General features: G+C 38.2%; 1 protein-coding gene across 1 annotated transcript; it reads right to left on the bottom strand.

Moving 5' to 3' along the window:
• Positions 1 to 6787: 6787 nt before the first annotated feature.
• Positions 6788 to 9881, bottom strand: LOC120147980 (putative receptor-like protein kinase At3g47110). Its single transcript, XM_039161193.1, has 2 exons — positions 7316 to 9881; positions 6788 to 7230 (listed from the first exon to the last, which is right to left on the bottom strand). Exons 1-2 carry the CDS (start codon positions 9879 to 9881, stop codon positions 6788 to 6790), a joined length of 3009 nt encoding a protein of 1002 aa, XP_039017124.1.
• Positions 9882 to 18599: the final 8718 nt, after the last annotated feature.

Consider the following 18599-nt stretch of genomic DNA (forward strand, 5'->3'; position numbering starts at 1 on the left):
CAGGGTTGGCACAGACCGCAACAGTGCTAGAATTATCACACCACAGAGTAGATTTACCATGTGGAACCATGCACAACTCCTGAAGCAATGACTCAATCCAAACAATTTCAGCAGCTGCAGAAGCAACACTCCTATACTCGGCCTCAGCTGTGGAACGAGAAACTACTTGCTGCTTGCGTGAGCTCCATGAAATGAGATTTCCACCAAAGAAAATGCAGTAGCCAGTCGTGGAACGCCTATCATCAGGATCGGACCCCCAGTCTGCATCAGCAAAACCAGTTAGTGACATGCGAGGAGATGCTGTGAACCAAAGACCATAATCAGTTGTCCCTTGAAGATGACGTAAAATCCTCTTAACAGCCTGAAAATGGCTATTTCGAGGTGACTGCATGAACTGACAAACTTTGTTCACTGCAAAGGCAATATCTGGCCGAGTGACTACTATGTACTGAAGAGCTGCTACTATGCTTCTGTATTGGGCTGCATCTTCAATGGGGTCACCAGCATCAATCGATAACTTGTAGTTGGAGACCATGGGAGTAGGGATGCTCTTGACATCACCAAAACCATGCTTATGCAAAAGCTCACGAATGTATTTTTGTTGAGTCAAAACAAGACCATTGTCATCAGAACAAACCTCAATGACAAGGAAAAAATTAAGAGAGCCAAGATCTTTTAAAGAAAATCGAGCATGCAACTTTTCAATAACACATTGCACCTCACCAGCCTCACTTCCTGTCACAATAATATCATCAACATATACTAGCATGTAGACAACAATACTAGCAGTTTTTCGAACAAACAAAGATGAATCGGATTTAGACAAGATGAACCTTTCAGAGACCAAGTACTCTCGAAGGCTCTCAAACCAGGCCCGAGGAGCTTGCTTCAAGCCATAGATTGCTTTATGCAGCTTGCAAACTAAACCATCACCAGCTTGCACAAACCCAGGAGGCTGAGACATGTAAACCTCTTCCATCAATGCCCCATTTAAAAAGGCATTATTAATATCTACTTGACGCAGCAACCAACCTCTTGTCAATGCAAAAGTAAGAATCACCCGTACCGTTACAGGTTTCACAACTGGACTAAAAACCTCATAAAAATCAATGCCTGGTTGTTGAAGAAACCCCTTCGCAACAAGACAAGCCTTGTATCGAGACACTGAGCCATCAGCATTACGCTTCACCTTAAAAATCCACTTGCAGTGAACAGGTACACGATCTCTAGGAAGAGGAACCAGAGACCACATGTCATTTGCAATCAAAGCATCAAACTCTTCCTGTGCAGCTTTCTTCCAATGAGGAATCTTCATAGCTTCTTTAATGGACCGAGGCTCTTCATCAAAATACTCAACATGCAGAACACGAGGTTTTTGAATTCCATCTTTGGCCCTGGTAACCATAGGATGCGCATTCTGAACCAAAATAGCCCCATGTGCATTGTTACCCGTTGAAATGGACCCATGCGCATTGTCATGGTCAGCCATTGCTCCAATAGACGTGGTCCCAAGCACATCATCACGGTCGGGCATAGCTTCAATAGGTGTGGTACTCGAATTACTAGGAGCATCACCATTATATGCTCCAATAACCCGAGAATCACGTGTAGGCAAATTAACTTGTTCATCATTCTCGTGAACAAGAGAATCACGTGGGCAGGTTGTATGAAAAGGAGCATGCGTTGAAACCAATGAACCATGCGTTGAAGAAGCAGGCGTGATATTTGTTATAGGCTCCACAATAGAACTCATAGGACCATGCGCACATATTGGATTTGCACTTAATGGAGCAGCACATATAGGCACTGTAGAGCGAATGGGACCACCACGTGAACTATTTCCATTTAATAAAGCTTGTTCGGTCCCATGATCACAAGCTGGCGTTAAACGAATGGAATTCACCACTTGGTCCTCCATGATGGGAACCACGACATGTGCATTAGAGTTGGACGAAGTGGCCATCATGTCACACACATTATAATTGGGTGTAGTGGTCCCAATTCTTTCATGCGCTTGGCTATTCACATACATTGGTGAAGTGTGCGTCAATGGAGAGGCACGATTTGGCATATTTTCAAAAGTAATGGCCCCATGCGCATCTGCTGGCATATCTTCAAACGAGACGGCCCCACGTACATTACCAAATTCATGCACATCTTGGTCCTCGATCATGGTAAGAGATGTGGCCCCTACGTCTTGATTATTCGCATTATACCTTTGATTATGCGTTGATGAAGGAGCACGTTGGTTGTTCTTACTTGGTGAAAGAGACATTGCACTCAATGGACCATGCATTGTCTGTACAGGGGAGACAAGAGGAATAACACCCGTGGAGACACCATTATCTGGAGCAATATTTGAAATATTACACACTGCATAAGGAAAGGCACTTTCATCAAATACAACGTGCCTCGAAATTATTACTCTGCCAGATTCATCAAGACATTTATACCCCTTATGAGAAGTGCTATATCCTAGAAACACACACTTCTTTGACCTGAAATCCACCTTATGGCGATTAAACAAACGCAAATAAGGATAATAAGCACAACCAAACACCCTGAGAAAGGAATAATCTAGCAGGACATGATGCAGAGCTTCAAAGGGAGACTTGCCATGCAAAACAGGTGTGGGCAATCTATTGATAAGATAAACAGCAGAAGCAAAAGCATAGCTCCAAAATTTCTGAGGTAAGGAAGCCTGAGCTAACATTGTCAATCCTGTTTCCACAATGTGCCTATGCTTCCTCTCAGCCTTACTATTCTGCTCCGAGGTGCCAGGGCACGAGAGACGATGCTGCACTCCATTGGCAGAGAACCACTTTCTAAGTGATTGATATTCCCCACCACCATCAGTCTGGAGAGCTTTAATTTTGTATCCAAACTGCACTTCAACCAATTTCGCAAAGTCAAGAAAGCACTGAGCCACCTCAGATTTACGTTTCAAGAGGTACATCCAGGTATAACGGCTACAAACATCAACAAAATAAACATAATAAAGAAATCCGTCAGTGGAGCATACAGGAGCTGGTCCCCAGACATCAGTGACAACAAGTTGAAAAGGCTCATTATATTCTGTCAATGATTTACAGAAGGGCAACTTATGCGATTTCCCTTGCATACAAGCATGACACACATTTACTGCTTCAGTTTTATTGAAAACAATACTACACAACTTCAAAATACGTTGAACAACATCAAGGGATGGATGACCAAGATGCTGATGCCACAACTTCAAAGACACAGGTGATTTCGAGACATTATTCACCAAACAAGAAGACCTCTGATCTTCATAAGGCAATAGCTGGTACAGCCCGTCATCCGTGAGCCTCCCGCGAAGTAGAGTTGCTTGAGTCCGGGCATCATTCACAAGACATTCAGAGGGATGAAACTCCATGAACACACCATTATCACGAGTGAACTGAGAAACATATAGCAACTTTTTCTTTATGTTAGGCACATGCAACATATTCTGTAAAATCAAAGGTTTCTTACTAGAACTCAAAAAACCTTGGCCTACATGCATGATTGAAATTCCCTCACCATTACCCATGAGTAAGGAACTACCTCCAGTATAGGTGGTACCTGATTGAAAACCAGACAAATCATTCGTTACATGGTGAGTAGCTCCGGTGTCAGGGAACCACAAAGAATCCGCAGACACTGAGGAGCTAGAGCCCGAGGGAGTTGGGACAGTAGCAATATAGGCTGCTGAACCAGGCGTCAAAGAGGAATGCGATGCATCATGAGAGAAGCGAGAAGCATCTGAAGGAAAACCAGGAGAAGTACCAGGAAATGGATAGTGCACAGAAACATACGACGAAGGAAAATAAAATGGTGTGGGAACAAAGGATGAAGGTGGAGGCATGGAGGTTACGGCGTGAGCATAAGGTTGTCCACCATATTACTGGTGTTTAGCAGAATTCCCAGAACCAGTGGGCTTTGAGCCATTCTCTTACATCGACTCAGACCCAGACACACCAGTATAGTCTCTATCAAAACGATGATAACACTTCTGGACCACATGTCCAAACCGGCCACACAACTGGCATTGAGGACGATTATTGTTACGCCCTCGACCTCGACCACGATATCCATTCGACTGTCCACGAGACGAATGATCCTGTGATGACCCAGTATTAACATCCTGAGTTCCACAAGAGTCAGTTTCAACAGCACCTTCCCGAGATTGAAGAACAAGATTTGCAGAAAAGTTTTCACTCAAGAACATTTTCTGTCGAGCCTCACAATCTAACAACATCTCAGTAAGAACATCAAGAGAAAAATTTTCTCGTGATGTAATTGCAATAATAGACTCAAATTCCATTGTAAGTCCAACTAACACAACATTAACATGTTCTTGCTCAGTAACCACACTACCTGAAGCATTCAACAAATCACATATGGATTTGACTTTGGCAAGATACTCCCTAATCGTCAAACCAGTCTTTCGCTGGGAATGAAGATTATGTCGAAGAGAAGAAATCTTGGCACTGAAACGAGCACCAAACAGACGAGATATAGTATTCCAGATTGACATCGCAGTTGTAAGTCCAGTCAAGTGAGGCAGAACCTCTGTACTCACAGTAGTTAAAAGCTAGGAAGCAAGCAGTTTATCTTGCTGGCGATGAGCTGCAAACACTGGATTCTCTTCAAGTTGTCCAGACGCATTAGTGATGAACTCATCTGGTGCAACAGATCCGGCCGAGATGAACCTCAGTAACCCATAGCCATCAATTATCAAAGCCACTTGATGCTTCCAAAGAAGGTATGTGGATTCAGTGAGTTTAACAGTGTCATGCTTTGGTATGTGTTGAATGCCAAACATACCTCGAGAAGTTCCAGGACTCAGGGAGGAAGCATTCGGAGACACATCCTCGGGATCAACCGTCAAATCAACCATGACGCCAGGAATACACAATGTGAGAACTTAATCTCGTGCAGCTACTGGAATGAAGAAGAAACAGTGGAAGAAAACACCCAGGTATTGGCGAAAGATACCATGATAAGATAGCAGTTTAGCTATCTAAGAAACAAGAAATGAAATCTTTGTAATTCTTTATTAATGAAAAGCTGATCTCTCATGAGTTAGAGAGTAGCTTATTTATACAAGCAAGAAGAAACTGCAACTGCTGTGCACCAAGCCATTAACAACTTAACTGCTCATAACAAGAAGCTAACAAACTATTCTAGAATTTACAGCACACGCTCGTATACATAACACTAACACTATCTTATCTTATTTACAACCCTACCTTTAGGGATAACAACTGAGGACGCTTTATTCATACTTATTTATTTAGATGGTTAAATTAAGAAATAGCTTTGAATTTCTTGTCCAATTTTTGTTTAGTTATACCGTTTGGTCAATGCTCTGAATTCATTTATTTTTTACAATGACATCATACATTTTGTCAACGCGTTATTCATCTCGTCAAAAAACTAGCAATTTGAAACTAGCATTTTAATTTAACAATTAAAATAAATAGAATTCAAGAAAATGAATATATATATATATATATATATATATATATAAAGTCAAGAAAATGAATAAATAGAATTCAAGAAAATGATTATAGATATATAAAATCTAATTCATCATATTGAAGAACAAGTTTTATACCTCTTCCACAAAATCACTTAAAGGGTATAAATCAATAATAAATATCAATCATATCTAAATAACGCAAAATTAGATATATAAAGTCACTTAATCTTCACGTCACTAAGGTCGCCATAAATTTAATTTTACACACAATTGTATCATCAAGAGCAATCTCGTATGCAACATGATCTTAACCATTGATAACAATTATATCTTTAATCAATCATAGCACATCTACCTCGTTGAATTTCTGTGAAAGTATGGTTTCTTTTTTATGTCAATCCCTAATAATAAAACATGATAAAAAAAATAATCTTTTAAACAAGGTAAGGAGTTTTATTCTTCCGTTTGCGAATAAAAATAATTGGGTTGAGAGGGTTGTCCTCGTCTATGCAATACCCGAATCGAGTCAATCAATAAATTAGATATTGGTGGTTATACCAAAAATAGAACTAAATTATCTTTTGTTTTTTCAACACCTTTTTTTCTTCATTATACCAACCCCTTATTGAGATGGTTAAATTAAGAAAAAGCTTTGAATTTCTTGTTCTTTTTGTTTATTTATAACGTTTGGTCACAATTTTGGCATTATAAATTTTATTTTACAATGACGTCACACATTTTGTCAATGAGTTTATTAGTATGCAAAAATAATTAGATTTGAAACTAGAATTTTAATTTAACAATTAAAATAAATAGAATTCAATAAAATAAATAATGTTTTTTTCATATCATATTATATTTTAAAGTAGAAAATGATGTTAAAATTGAGTTATTTGAGTTCTATTTTATAACTCGAATAATTTACAATTTTTAATAATTAGTAGATTAATTTTTAAGTTTGAGTCGAGTTTCTCAAGCTTGTATGATATATGTATATCACATATGAAAAAATATGAAGAAATATATATGTATATTGTATATAATTATAATAATCTGTTTAAATTAGAATCAAATATTATCATAATATTATAAATATTTATAACTAAATTTAAATAGAAACTCAAACAACTCGACTCGACTAAAAAAATTCAAATAAAGTTTGAGTTATAAAATAAGACTCGTCAACTAGAATAATTTAAAAATTTTTGACTTACTCGATCGAACGCACTCACCCCTAATTAAAAGGGCTACAAATAAGTATTACAAACTTACATGCAATAACCATGTAACAATTATCACTTAATTCAATTGTGAATTCCACTGATTGGGTTGGTTAATTATATGATGATATACTCCCTTGATTGCATGCAGTCCTTTAATGGCATCTTTAATCTTCATTCTCTCAACTGGAACTTCAATAGAGCATGCAACACCAACGTTAATGAAAGCAACAAAACATTCCCAAATAATGTCTTCACCACTGATGTTCATGTTCTGTTCACCATCATGTCTTGCTTTTGGACTCTTGTCCGGATGATCGTTAATTTGTTTGAGCAATTGAAAATCTACAACTTCCTTCAGCTTTCGTGACGACGTTAATGCCGTCTTACAGAAATTATGGAGGCTTGAGCCGTCGTGGAATAGATCATCCGTGGGTTTTTTTCCGGTGATCATCTCCAATAGAAGAATCCCGTAGCTGTAAATGTCGCCTTTCGGCGACGCCGGACCGCCCATGCCGTATTCTGAGCAACATGTCTTACAACTTACATTTTGAACATATTGAATGTATTTGGTAAATGGAATAGGATAAGATGATTTCAATTTTACCTGGGGCAACATAACCAATTGTTCCATTGATGACTGAGGAACTTGCTTGCTCGAAACCGAGTTTGCTTGCAGCATCGGAAACGATCTTTGCCAACCCGAAATCAGCAACATGTGCAACCATGTCGTCGTCAAGAAGAACATTGGTCGGCTTTAGATCACGATGAACAATCGCGGATTCGCAATCGTGGTGAAGGTAATCTAAAACATTGCCCACATCTACAGCAATGTCCAACAGTTGAGCGAAGCTCAAATGACGTAAAGAGTCACAATTCAGCCACTTTTCTAAGCTTCCATTACTCATGAATTCCAGAACTATAGCCTTGAAGTCATTGCCTTGGAAGTCGATGCTTGAGCAAGAAGTTATGACCATGACAAGATTCCGATGCCGGATTTTCCTTAAAGCTTCGCATTCGACTCCGAAACTCTTGATTGCCCCAAGGTTACGAAGGTTCAATACCTTGACGGCGACAATGGGGTTTTTGTGTCCATGGAGGATTCCTTTATAGACAGTACTGAAACCGCCTTCACCGAGCAAGTTGGATGCCGAGAAGCCATTGGTGGCATCAAGAAGTTCCTTATACGAGACTCGTGAGCAGCAGGCGGTCATCACCAATGCTTCAGGGATATCTATTAGTTCCGTTCTGGTGCGTTTTATCCAGCAAATGATAACAATAAGAAAAAGTAAAATTGAAGCAACCGAGATGCTAATGATTATACTAACAAGAGCTTTTCTCTTGTTCTTTTCTTCTTGATCTTCAAAGCATCTTGGAATCTGAATTTCTGGGATTCCCCCACATAGATTTTGATTTCCCATAATTGAAAACCGACTGGAATTCTTAAAAACACCTTCACGTGGAACTTGACCCTCTAATTGGTTGAAAGAAAGGTTTAAACTCACCAAAAATGGAAGCTTTTGAAGTTCAACTGGTATTGTGTTTGACAAATTATTTGCAGAAAGATCCAAGCTTTCAATTGCTCTCAAGAAACCAAAAGATGGAGGAATGCTGCCATTAAACAAGTTTCCCTGCATGTGTAGGATTCTCAGTGCAGAAATCTCAGCAATTTGGCCCGGAATTTCACCAGTGAAATTGTTGTTATCAACATATAATTCCACAAGATCCTTGGACTTAACTATATCAGATGGAAATACACCAGTGAAAGAGTTGTGGGACAAATTCAAAGTAATCAACCTTTGGAAAGCACCAATCAGCTGATTTGATAAGCGTCCATGGAGTTGATTCCCTGAAAGATCCATGATGAACATCTCTCTGCAATTCCAGAGTGTCAATGGAATCTTTCCCTCAAAATTGTTACCATCTAAGTAAAGATAAGACAATCGAGAAAGGTTGCCGATGGAAGATGGGATTTCACCAGTTAAGTGATTCTTGGAGAGGTCAAATCGTACAAGATCCTGAAGCTTTGCAATGGAACTTGGAATCTTTCCGGTTAACAAATTCTCCCCTAAATGAAGCTGATTGACGTTAACAAGATTGCCAATTCCTTCAGGAATTTTTCCAGAAATCCGATTCCCTCCCATGTAAAGAAACTCAATCTGGCTCGATAAATTCGCTACAGAATCAGGTAAAACCCCGCCGAATCTGTTTATATGAATCGCCAAGTCTCTCAATCGAGTGCAGTTGGTTAAAGAAGAAACGAAACCCAAATCTCCAGCTTCCCCAGTTCCAAGATGATTATAATCTATGGCTAACAGTTCAAGATTCTGAAACTTTCCCAGATTCTCAGGAACCGATCCACTGAAACCATTTGAATGCATGTCAAGATGCTCCAAGCTTGAGATATTAGCCAACGATCTTGGCATTTTTCCGGTGAATTGATTACCTCCGATGTAAAGTACTTCGAGTTTCGAAAACGAAAAGCCTGTCTCTGGTTCAAGCTCCCCAGATAATTGATTCGAACCCAAATGGATATATCTCAAAGATGAAAGATTGTAAATTGAAGAAGGAATAGTTCCAGAAAGATTATTCTCCATTAAAACAAGTACTTGCAAGTTCCATAACTTCCCCAAATCATCGGGTATAATTCCCTCCAACTGATTATTTTCAAGATTTAGAAAATCCAACGAAGAAAGATTGGACAAAGAAGATGGAATGTTTCCATGGAGACTATTGTTGGTAAGATCAAGCAAACGAAGCTGCTTCAATTGCCCAAGCTCCACTGGGATGTTTCCATGCAAACTGTTGTGGGATAAGTTGACCACTCGAAGGGAACTTAAGTTTCCGATCGAAGGTGATATGGTGCCGGAGCCTGCTAGTTCGAGGCCACCGAGTTCTAATCCGATGACCCTCCGGCCATTCCGATCACATCGAATACCATGCCAATAGCAAAAATGGAGCGAATCGTTCCATGAAAATAGAGGTCCTGGAGAATTGCCACCAATAAGATGTTCTTTCAATGTAAGCAAAGCTAGCCTATCGGTTTCGCTGCTCCCACTGGCAGAAGCAAGGTTTAAGGACGTTGATAGGAAGGTGACGGTGAGTACAACAATGGAAACCAGAAACTTGATCAGCATAATAATGCGTTGGTTTTTCAAGAGAAATTTCTCCATTACTGACGCGAGTTTTTGTTTCGGATGAACAAATTTCAGTGGAAAGATGGAATTATGGATGAACGATGAAAACCTTTTTAATAACGAAACAATAGTACGAGGGATGGAGAGGGGAGAACCGATGACGTAAAAGAAATTAGACAGTCATGTCGTTTTAATCAACATGTCATGGTAATTACTTAGATTCAATAAGTATATTATTAAAACATTAATCATATACAATTTTGTGAAAGTAAAAATTACGTTAATGTAAATGACTTCACATCAATATACTAAACATATAATTATATTTAGTAATGGATTCTATTAATGACGTGTTTATATTAATATATTGATGTTTTTCTGATTAAATTTAAATGAATAATTGTTTTTATTATAAAGTCAACCCTAATTATAAAGCCTTTATATGAAAAGCTATGATTGAAGAAGTAAACACAACATCTAACTACAAGGCAAAGACTTGGGTAATAAAATAAATTTTCCCTTTAATATTTTATTCAAATTAGCTTGAAATCAACATAAACAAATGCTCTAGTCCCTCTCCTTTGGTATGACTTGATAATACACAATCACATACGCATAATTTTATGTTAGAAAAAAGAATTTATATAATTTGAGGGACGAAAATATATTTTTAATGAAAAATACAAAGACAATATTTAAAATTAATAAAAATTTAAAATTTTTAAGAGACAATTGCATCCACTCATCCATCCCCTCTCGGTCCATCTGTGATAATACATAAGTTTTCAAACCTTGAAAATCATTAATTCATTTTATCTTGGACTTTGATTTTTTTTTCTTCCTTGATTACTTTAAGATTTGGTGGAGCTTATCTTACCAACTCCAAAGGCATAAGAAATTACTTTTCCAAGTCTTTCATCCTTCATTTTTATGTATCTTTGCATCACCTTACCACATTTTGATGTGAGCATGTATGAACATGGCCCATAAGTGATGCGACAAGGACCTATCACTCGATTTAAGATCAAACATTTAGGAAAATACTATTACATAAACGTATTCATGCATTTAAATTTTATGATCAAGCATTGACTTTAAACTTAGACAATAAACCATATAATATTTTGCATATGAAAATATAACACATTTATTTCATTTATATTATATGTTACATGATTAGGTTTCATTTTCACTTATGTGTTATACATTATATATATATATATATATATATTACATTTTTTTCTTACGTTAGGCGTGCAAGCTTATATACATTATATATATCTTTTATTTATATATTATAAGTTACTTATGTGCTTATTTATTTAATTGAAAAGTACCTTATCCTTGAAGAAGAGTTCCAACGGCTAGAAAGATGAAAAGGGAGAACCAATTCAATCCAAGGGTCCTGCTTCTTCGTTACTTCCAACGAGAATGGGTGCCATCTCTTCACTCCAACAGCTACATGATTCAACGGAAAGGTTGTGCACTTTCATGAGGAGACATAATGCTTCATCAAGGAATGCTTCCAAGGGACATGATGTTTCATCAAGGTGCTTCCGAGAGACATGTCCTTTCATCTCAAAAGGTCTCTCTTTGTTCTTGTTTGAACTCCTTGACTTATCTAGCGTTGCTCATACTTTTGGTTCCTAGTTTTCATAATTAGTGTGTCAAAGTACTATGGATTGAAGATCTTTTTCCTATATTTTTACACTTGTGTTTAGATAGATATAACTATTTGACATTGAACGCTCATATCTCTAACATTTATGGTACTTGAACCCGAGACCCTTAACCACTTAAATCGCTTGAATCATGCAATTATTCACCACTTTTGAAATGGAGAGTGAAGTTTTTAAACATGACCATCCTCTTTAGTTTTTGTGACGTTATTGAACAAAATGAAAGTATTCTTCTTACTAATAAAACATTATGAAGTTCGGTTCAGTAAAGGTTTAAGATTGTAATAGTTTTGTTCATGCATTCAGAAAGAAGTATATTTTATACTTGATCGGAGTTTCTAATTATAGTTTAGCTTAAGTTTAAGATTGAAGTGTGTAATACCCCAATTTCGTCCGGGCCATTTGAATCCATTTGAAGATGATCAAATTAATATGAAGGTGTTCGATGAAGAATTAATTCAAATGATGAAGCGAGGAAGCTTGCATTTGGGAATTTTAGGTGCTTAATTGGATTGTGATCATATTTGCTTCGTTTTGGAATTCAAGATATAAATTGAAGCCCCAAATTCAATCCCAAATCCAAATTAAATGTTTAGAGTCCTTGTACATCTTATAAACCTAAACCCAAATTACAAATGAGGCCCAAATCGGACCCAATTACAATAGGTCATCAGACCCAAACCTGAAACTCATCAAACCCAAAATAGGACCCGGTTGAAACATCACGTGAGCTCACCATTTCCAACCCGTGCCAGTGCCTTCACCATTTCCAACCCGTGCCAGTGCCTTCACTATTTCCAACCCGGGCTTACCATCCACCCACGTGAAGCACGACAGACAAGGCTCGGCACCCCGAGCAAACACCACCAGAAGCTCCTGCCAGGACCATACCCGAGCAGACAAGCTCGGCTCCCCATCACCCGTGACCTACAACACGCGAAGAACAAGGGAACAATAGAGGGTTAAAGCAGAAGAGCAGTAACAAAGGACGGGAGGGAAAAATATAGAAGGAACAGAGGAAGGGCTCTCGGTTAGCAATCACGAACAGCAGAGGGGGGAGATCCATCGACCATTAGCCATCAAGAACAGAACCAAAAAAAATTCACCAACAAAGGAGGGGAGAGACCAGAGAGGATGGGGATTCGGAACAGGGGTAACCATTTCGAGCAGAAGGGGTCAGTGATCAATTGGAGAACAAGCAAAGAACATGAGAGCAGGGAAAGAAGGATACCAATAGAGAGCTCACGAACAGCAGAGCACGGAACCAAAAAAACCAACAGAGGAGGGGATTTTTCAGTAACAACAAGGGGGTTCTTGAACGGAAAGCAGTGTAACTGGAGAAGGATTCCCCCGTATTCGAAAGCAATGTGAACAGGGGATCCTTCCATGATTTTACAGAGGAATGAAAGGCTAGAAATCATTTTTACAGTTTATTTTCCCGATTTCTTCATAAGTTTTTTTTTGTTTTTTTTACAATCATTATAAAAAATGAAGAGCTCTAAAAACTAGTGAAATGCCATCCAAACGAAGATCAGAAAGCAACCCTCAGCAAAAATAGAAATAGTTTCGAACAAAAATTAGCAACTAGAAGACCCAAAAGTCAGAGAACCCTTACCTTTCCGGAACCGAGAGTATCATCGCCATTCATCGGAGTCAAATCATCCTCAGATAGAAGGTAACTCCTTAGTTCCTTAGCCTTTAGCTTCCGTTTTCAGGGTAAGGTTGGCCGTCGGGGGTTTGGGTATAGGTTTAACTCCTCATCAGAGTTTGTTGGCTATGGTGGTTAGCAGTGGGTTTCGTGGTTGAGGTATTTAGGTCTTGGGTTTTCTAAGAGTGAAGAGTTAAGGCTCGGGAGTTCCTCATCGGAGCCATTAGGCGGCGGAGGCTGCTACGGCGAGGAGCGGTGGCCTTTGTCTCGTTTAGAAGAGGGAGAGTTTGAGAGAAGCGACGAGGGGTTGTCTGGGTTAGGCTGAGATAAAATGAAATTAGGGTAAAAAGCTTACCCTGATATCCCATATATTATCACGCCAAAACGGCGTAGTTTCACGGAGGAGCGAAACGGCAGCGTCTTGAGGCTGGTAGAGGTGAACCGGGTTTTAGGAAAATGGGCTAACAGCAGTTTAGGTCCTTCCTTTTTCTTTTCATTCCAGTGTGGTCCTTAAGTCGAGCTTTATGGGAATTTTAGTTTTGTCTCCTAATTTTCGGATGTTGCATCTTGGTCCATAAATCATTGTTTGCATGTTTATAATTTTGTCTCTTATTTTACCCGCATTTAACTTTAGTCCTAAGTAGTGTTGTAGTTGAATCTTTACTGTTTTAAACATTTGACCCTCGTGTTCTGCATGTTGCATTTTAGTCCTGAGTGGTAATATACTTAGTTTCAGTTTTCTTAGACTTTTGACTTTGAATGTTTTGCATGTTTCTTTTTAGTCCTATGTATGTTTAGGGTTTATTATAATTTTAGTCAATTATGGTGATGATTTGTTTTATTCTGGTTTCATTGTTTACTATGTGTACTACTCGTATGTTCATTTCAATGATTATTTTGTTTATATTTTGGATATTAAAATTCGGTTTAATGTGATTTGGTTTTTAGTGTAACATGTATAGTTTGGTATGTTATGTTTTTATTTTTTTCGTATTTAAGTCCCATTAGTATGTTACATATTAATACGTTAAGTAATGTTAGTGCATGTTAGTTTTTCATATATTATTTATTAATTAGATAATTTTTAATATCGTGTGTTAACCTCGTGTGCATAACTCGATGTATTTACATAATTTAATTAAGGGTAATATCTTTTTAATTTAAAATTGTTTTAAGTGGTTGTCTTAACTGATTAGATATCCGCTTTGACGATTTTAAATTAAAAGTATATCCCGTCAGTAACGCCTAATTAAATTCGGATATATCCTTGTAAAATTTGGGAGCGAAAGAAAAGGAAATATTCGACTATTTAAACTTTTCGAGAAAAGGTCGTTAGAACTGAACTAAAGATCTGGTCTCGATATTTTTAAATAATCGAATATTCTTTATCTTTCTAATGACTTGGTAATTTTAAATTAAATCTATTTTGTTGCTTTGAATGTTGCAAATTTGCATGTTTGTCGTTTAAAGGGATCATTAATCAAATTAAATTTGAACTTGTGAAATTCGTCGCAAAGAAATTAATTAATCGACTAGGTACCGATTTAGGGCGTTGTGGGGGTGCTAATCCTTCCCCACACGTAACCGACTCCCGAACTTGGATTTTGGTAACGTAGACCGTAAATTTGTCGTTTTAATTAAAATTAATTTTTATTTAAAATGACAACGTTTTTGGGTGCCCAATCACACCCTAATCAAAGATTGGTGGCGACTCCTTGAACCTACATTTTTATTTATTTAAAAGGAATCCCAATTTTTTCGAAACGAGAGGTTTTCTAAAATTGCATTGTTTTTAATTAAAATTCAATCGTAAAGAGAACAATTAAAAATAACGCGTTTTTCCACCCCGGTTAAAAAATCGTTTCGACAGCTTGGTGACTCCGCTGGGGACTTTTTAGAGAGTCAGGCCTATAGTCGATTAATTAATTGTCTTTGCAAACGAAAGTTGTAAGTTCACTTTAATTTGGTTTTTGATCCCTGATTTGTTTTAAATTGTTGTTTCCATTTTAATTTGCGTTTTGATTAACAAATAAATAGTTGTACTAACGTGTGATCTACATGTTTCAGTTTTCTGACCTTCGTTTTAATCTATTGTTTTTCTTGGATCGAGGCAAAGGACTATGGGTTTCCCCTCACTGTCGTTACAACCATTTTGATATTTAGAGCTTTCTTACTGTGCTCTGTCCCGTTAAGTAGGGGTGAACGCTATGCTTACGTGAGAAAATTACTTTTCTCCGCATGGGCTTTAGCAATTAACCTCTGGGGTACATGCTTTATGTCTACGAGAAAACATTGAGTTTTCTCGCATGGATATAGGGAAATGTATCCTCTAGGATTGAACTTGATTCGTTTTAAGCCTATAATGGGTGAGAATCGAGGGTCTGGCAAGCCCAAGGGGGCACCAGCAAAGGACAATTCGAGGACCCTTTTAGAAATACTGAAACTCTGCCCATCTTATGTTGAATTTTTGTCTGCAGACACGAAGGGGAAACTCATTCTAACCTTTTCCTCGAATTTATTTTTTGCAATAAGTATGAGAACTAGAAAAGCATGCGGTTAGGTTTTATATTTTCGCACAAAACATGTGAATTAGATACCATGCGGTTAGGATCTTTTATGAATGACAAAACATGTGGGTAGATATCATGTCGAGTAGGATCTACTAAAGCATGATTGGGTAGCCAGCATGTGAGGGTAGGTTTTATGTGATGTTTACGGTATCCACTATCTTGTTGTTTATCTTATGTGTACTAACCCGTTTTTGTTCTATGTCTGTTTTATTGTGATTTTATTGCATTTGCATCCTCATGTCATCGAGGGGTGTTAATTCACAAGTGATTGACTAACAAGAAGGCTGACCATATTGAGGCAAGAAATTCTCCACTATGTAGTCAAAACCAGGAGATCCAGAGATGTTCAAACGATCCATGAAGGACACCCGATGAATGAAGAAATCTGAAGCTGATTGAAGAAACTGTAAAGGCCAAGATGTTGAGTCAAGGGATACATACAATCGTACCAAGGACGAGAAGAGCATTCATCAAGACGAGAATGTCATTCATCAAGACGAGAATGCCATTCATCAAGACGAGAAGACTCTTCATGAAAATGAGAAGACCACATCGCATGGAAGATAAGAATAAAGATTTCAAGATTCAAGACATTCGACGTCATCAAAGGTGATGAAATACGCCAACAACTTTGGAGGTGCGATACCAGATCCCATGAAGAGTACGACTCAAGGAAATGAAGAGATGAAAAATCGCAGTTGTATTTTGACTACATGGTGTACTTACGAAATTCTTGTTGTCTAAGTGAACGGTTGTTCTTAAGTGGTCACTTTTGGGATTAACACCTCGTGCATTTGCATTTGCATTTTGCATTTTCGCATTGCATGTATTAATTTAAGCATTTTTACATGCATCAATCATGAAAATATGAGAGTAACTCGTGAATGATGATGTGGCAGAAGCTCTGAAAGCAAATTGAAGTTATCCCGAGACGTGTTTCTGGAAAGATAGAGAGCAATGAATGAGATATTAGCACGAGTTAGTAGGATCGAGAGAATTCAAGAACGGCTCGTAAAGACCCAACAAGAAATGATTGATGAAGTAAAGAAGTTCCAAGTTGAATCTAGGGAACAAATGTCCAAGTTGATGAGCATGATGATTACAGTGATATATGGGGAGAAATCATCAGATGACCCTGTTACACAAGAAAAGATGAAGACTTCGGGTGAGAATCTGAAGGTTAGCGCTGCAGCCAATGTGATGATAGCAAATGATCAAGAACCTGTTAGGGGATGTGGTAATTCAAGTCAACTCCAAAAATCAAGTAAGATTCCAGAAGATGCTACGGAGATCATACTGGGAAAAGCAGAAGTTAAGGGTGAAACTTCTAATACGAAAGTGGAGCCGGACTCAAAGAAGAGAGGCATAGAGGATGTTCAAATGCCAGTGAAGAAGGCAAAAAAGAATAGAAAGAAGAAGAAGGGGATGTCTCTGATTTCGATTCCGATCTCATATTCAGACTTGTTACCCTTTCTTTTTGAAAGTGGGCTCCTAAAGCCTTTTCATCCGAGGTATAATACTTATTTGCGTCCAGACTGGCAAGGTGTCAAAAGATCATGCGGTTATCATTCTCAAGAGTTTAGTCACTCTACAGAAGATTGTACGATCCTGAGATATAAAGTTCAAAACTTCATCACAGAAGGGTTGTTATGCTTTGAAAATGGAAAACCTAAGCTCCCCGGAAGCTCAAAACTTGTCGATGAAGGGAGATATGCAAATCAATGTCTCTCCCAAGATGTTGGTCAAACGTTAAACCTTCAAAGTGAACGTTCCAGTGGTCAGTCACAGGGTCTTCAATATGATCATAATAACGGCAAGGAGAAAGTAGGGTCAAAAGAGCTTTCATATAGCCAGATATATCCCAAGTTGCTCCAAGCCCAGCTGATTGCTCCACGTCTTGCCAAGCCTTTGTTTCCCCCTTATCCGAGTTGGTATAATGAGAAAGTTTCCTGTGAATATCATGCGGGAGCCCGAGGACACTCCATCGATAATTGTAGCAACTTCAAACGACAAGTCCGAGATCTTTTGGCTCAAGGATTTATAGAGGTGGATGCTAAACAGCTGAAAGTCAATCCCCAGAATAGAGTTGACGGGGTCAAAACAAGTGAAGTACACACGGAAGAGAGTGTTGAAAAAGAGAAGAGCAAAGTCAAGGAAATCGAGGTATGTGAAGCAGAGATAAATTACCTAACTCTTGAGACCTCTCTGACACTAAAAAAGAAGATAGAAGTGGGAAGTGACAAGATAAAAGTCAAAGGAGAGGTAGTCCGAGACTGGCCGCAGAAGATGTCGTGGGAAAATACGACCCTCAAGGTTTTTCAAGTGCCCATTTCTGACTTGCTATCCCCTTTAATCAAAAATCAATACCTCACTCCAAGGCCATTAAGAATGAAGACTAGCCCATCCGCTTATGGCTATGACCCGAATAGTGCTTGCGATTTTCATCTAGGGGCATTGGGCCATCACACTGATAAGTGTATACCATTGATGGAAGAGATAGAAAGGCTCGTTGAAAAAGGAGTCCTGACAAGAGAAGTGATCGAGAAATGGGGAGTAAGTGAGGGTAAAAACCCTAATCCAACGGGGCACCCGCTATTCTAGGGAAAGTAGGGCCTTTTGGTTGAACAAGTGAAGGTTGTGCTCCACCACAATCGCATTTTTCATTTGCGGCATCTTGTTTGAACATGTTTTTTTGTACTTTCTCATCTTTCTGTTTGTAAGGATATTTTAAATGAATTCATGTTACTTTAAGGATGGTGAGCATTGAATCGAATTTTCAACTTGAAATTCTTTGAATATCAATTGAATTAAAAGCTCTTTAATGATTAGAGTTATAAATCTTTGACAAAATGACAAG

The sequence above is a fragment of the Hibiscus syriacus genome, unplaced genomic scaffold (assembly GCF_006381635.1).
Source record: "Hibiscus syriacus cultivar Baekdansim isolate YM2019G1 unplaced genomic scaffold, ASM638163v2 tig00002655_pilon, whole genome shotgun sequence".
Lineage (NCBI taxonomy): Eukaryota > Viridiplantae > Streptophyta > Magnoliopsida > Malvales > Malvaceae > Hibiscus > Hibiscus syriacus.

What these genes read in the sequence shown, in the direction of transcription:
- LOC120147980 (XM_039161193.1), bottom strand. Translation starts at nt 9,881, where the DNA reads ATGGAGAAATTTCTCTTGAAAAACCAACGCATTATTATGCTGATCAAG. An exon ending in AATTGGTTATGTTGCCCCAG is followed by an intron (nt 7,231 to 7,315) that starts GTAAAATTGAAA and finishes CATGTTGCTCAG; the next exon opens with AATACGGCATGGGCGGTCCG.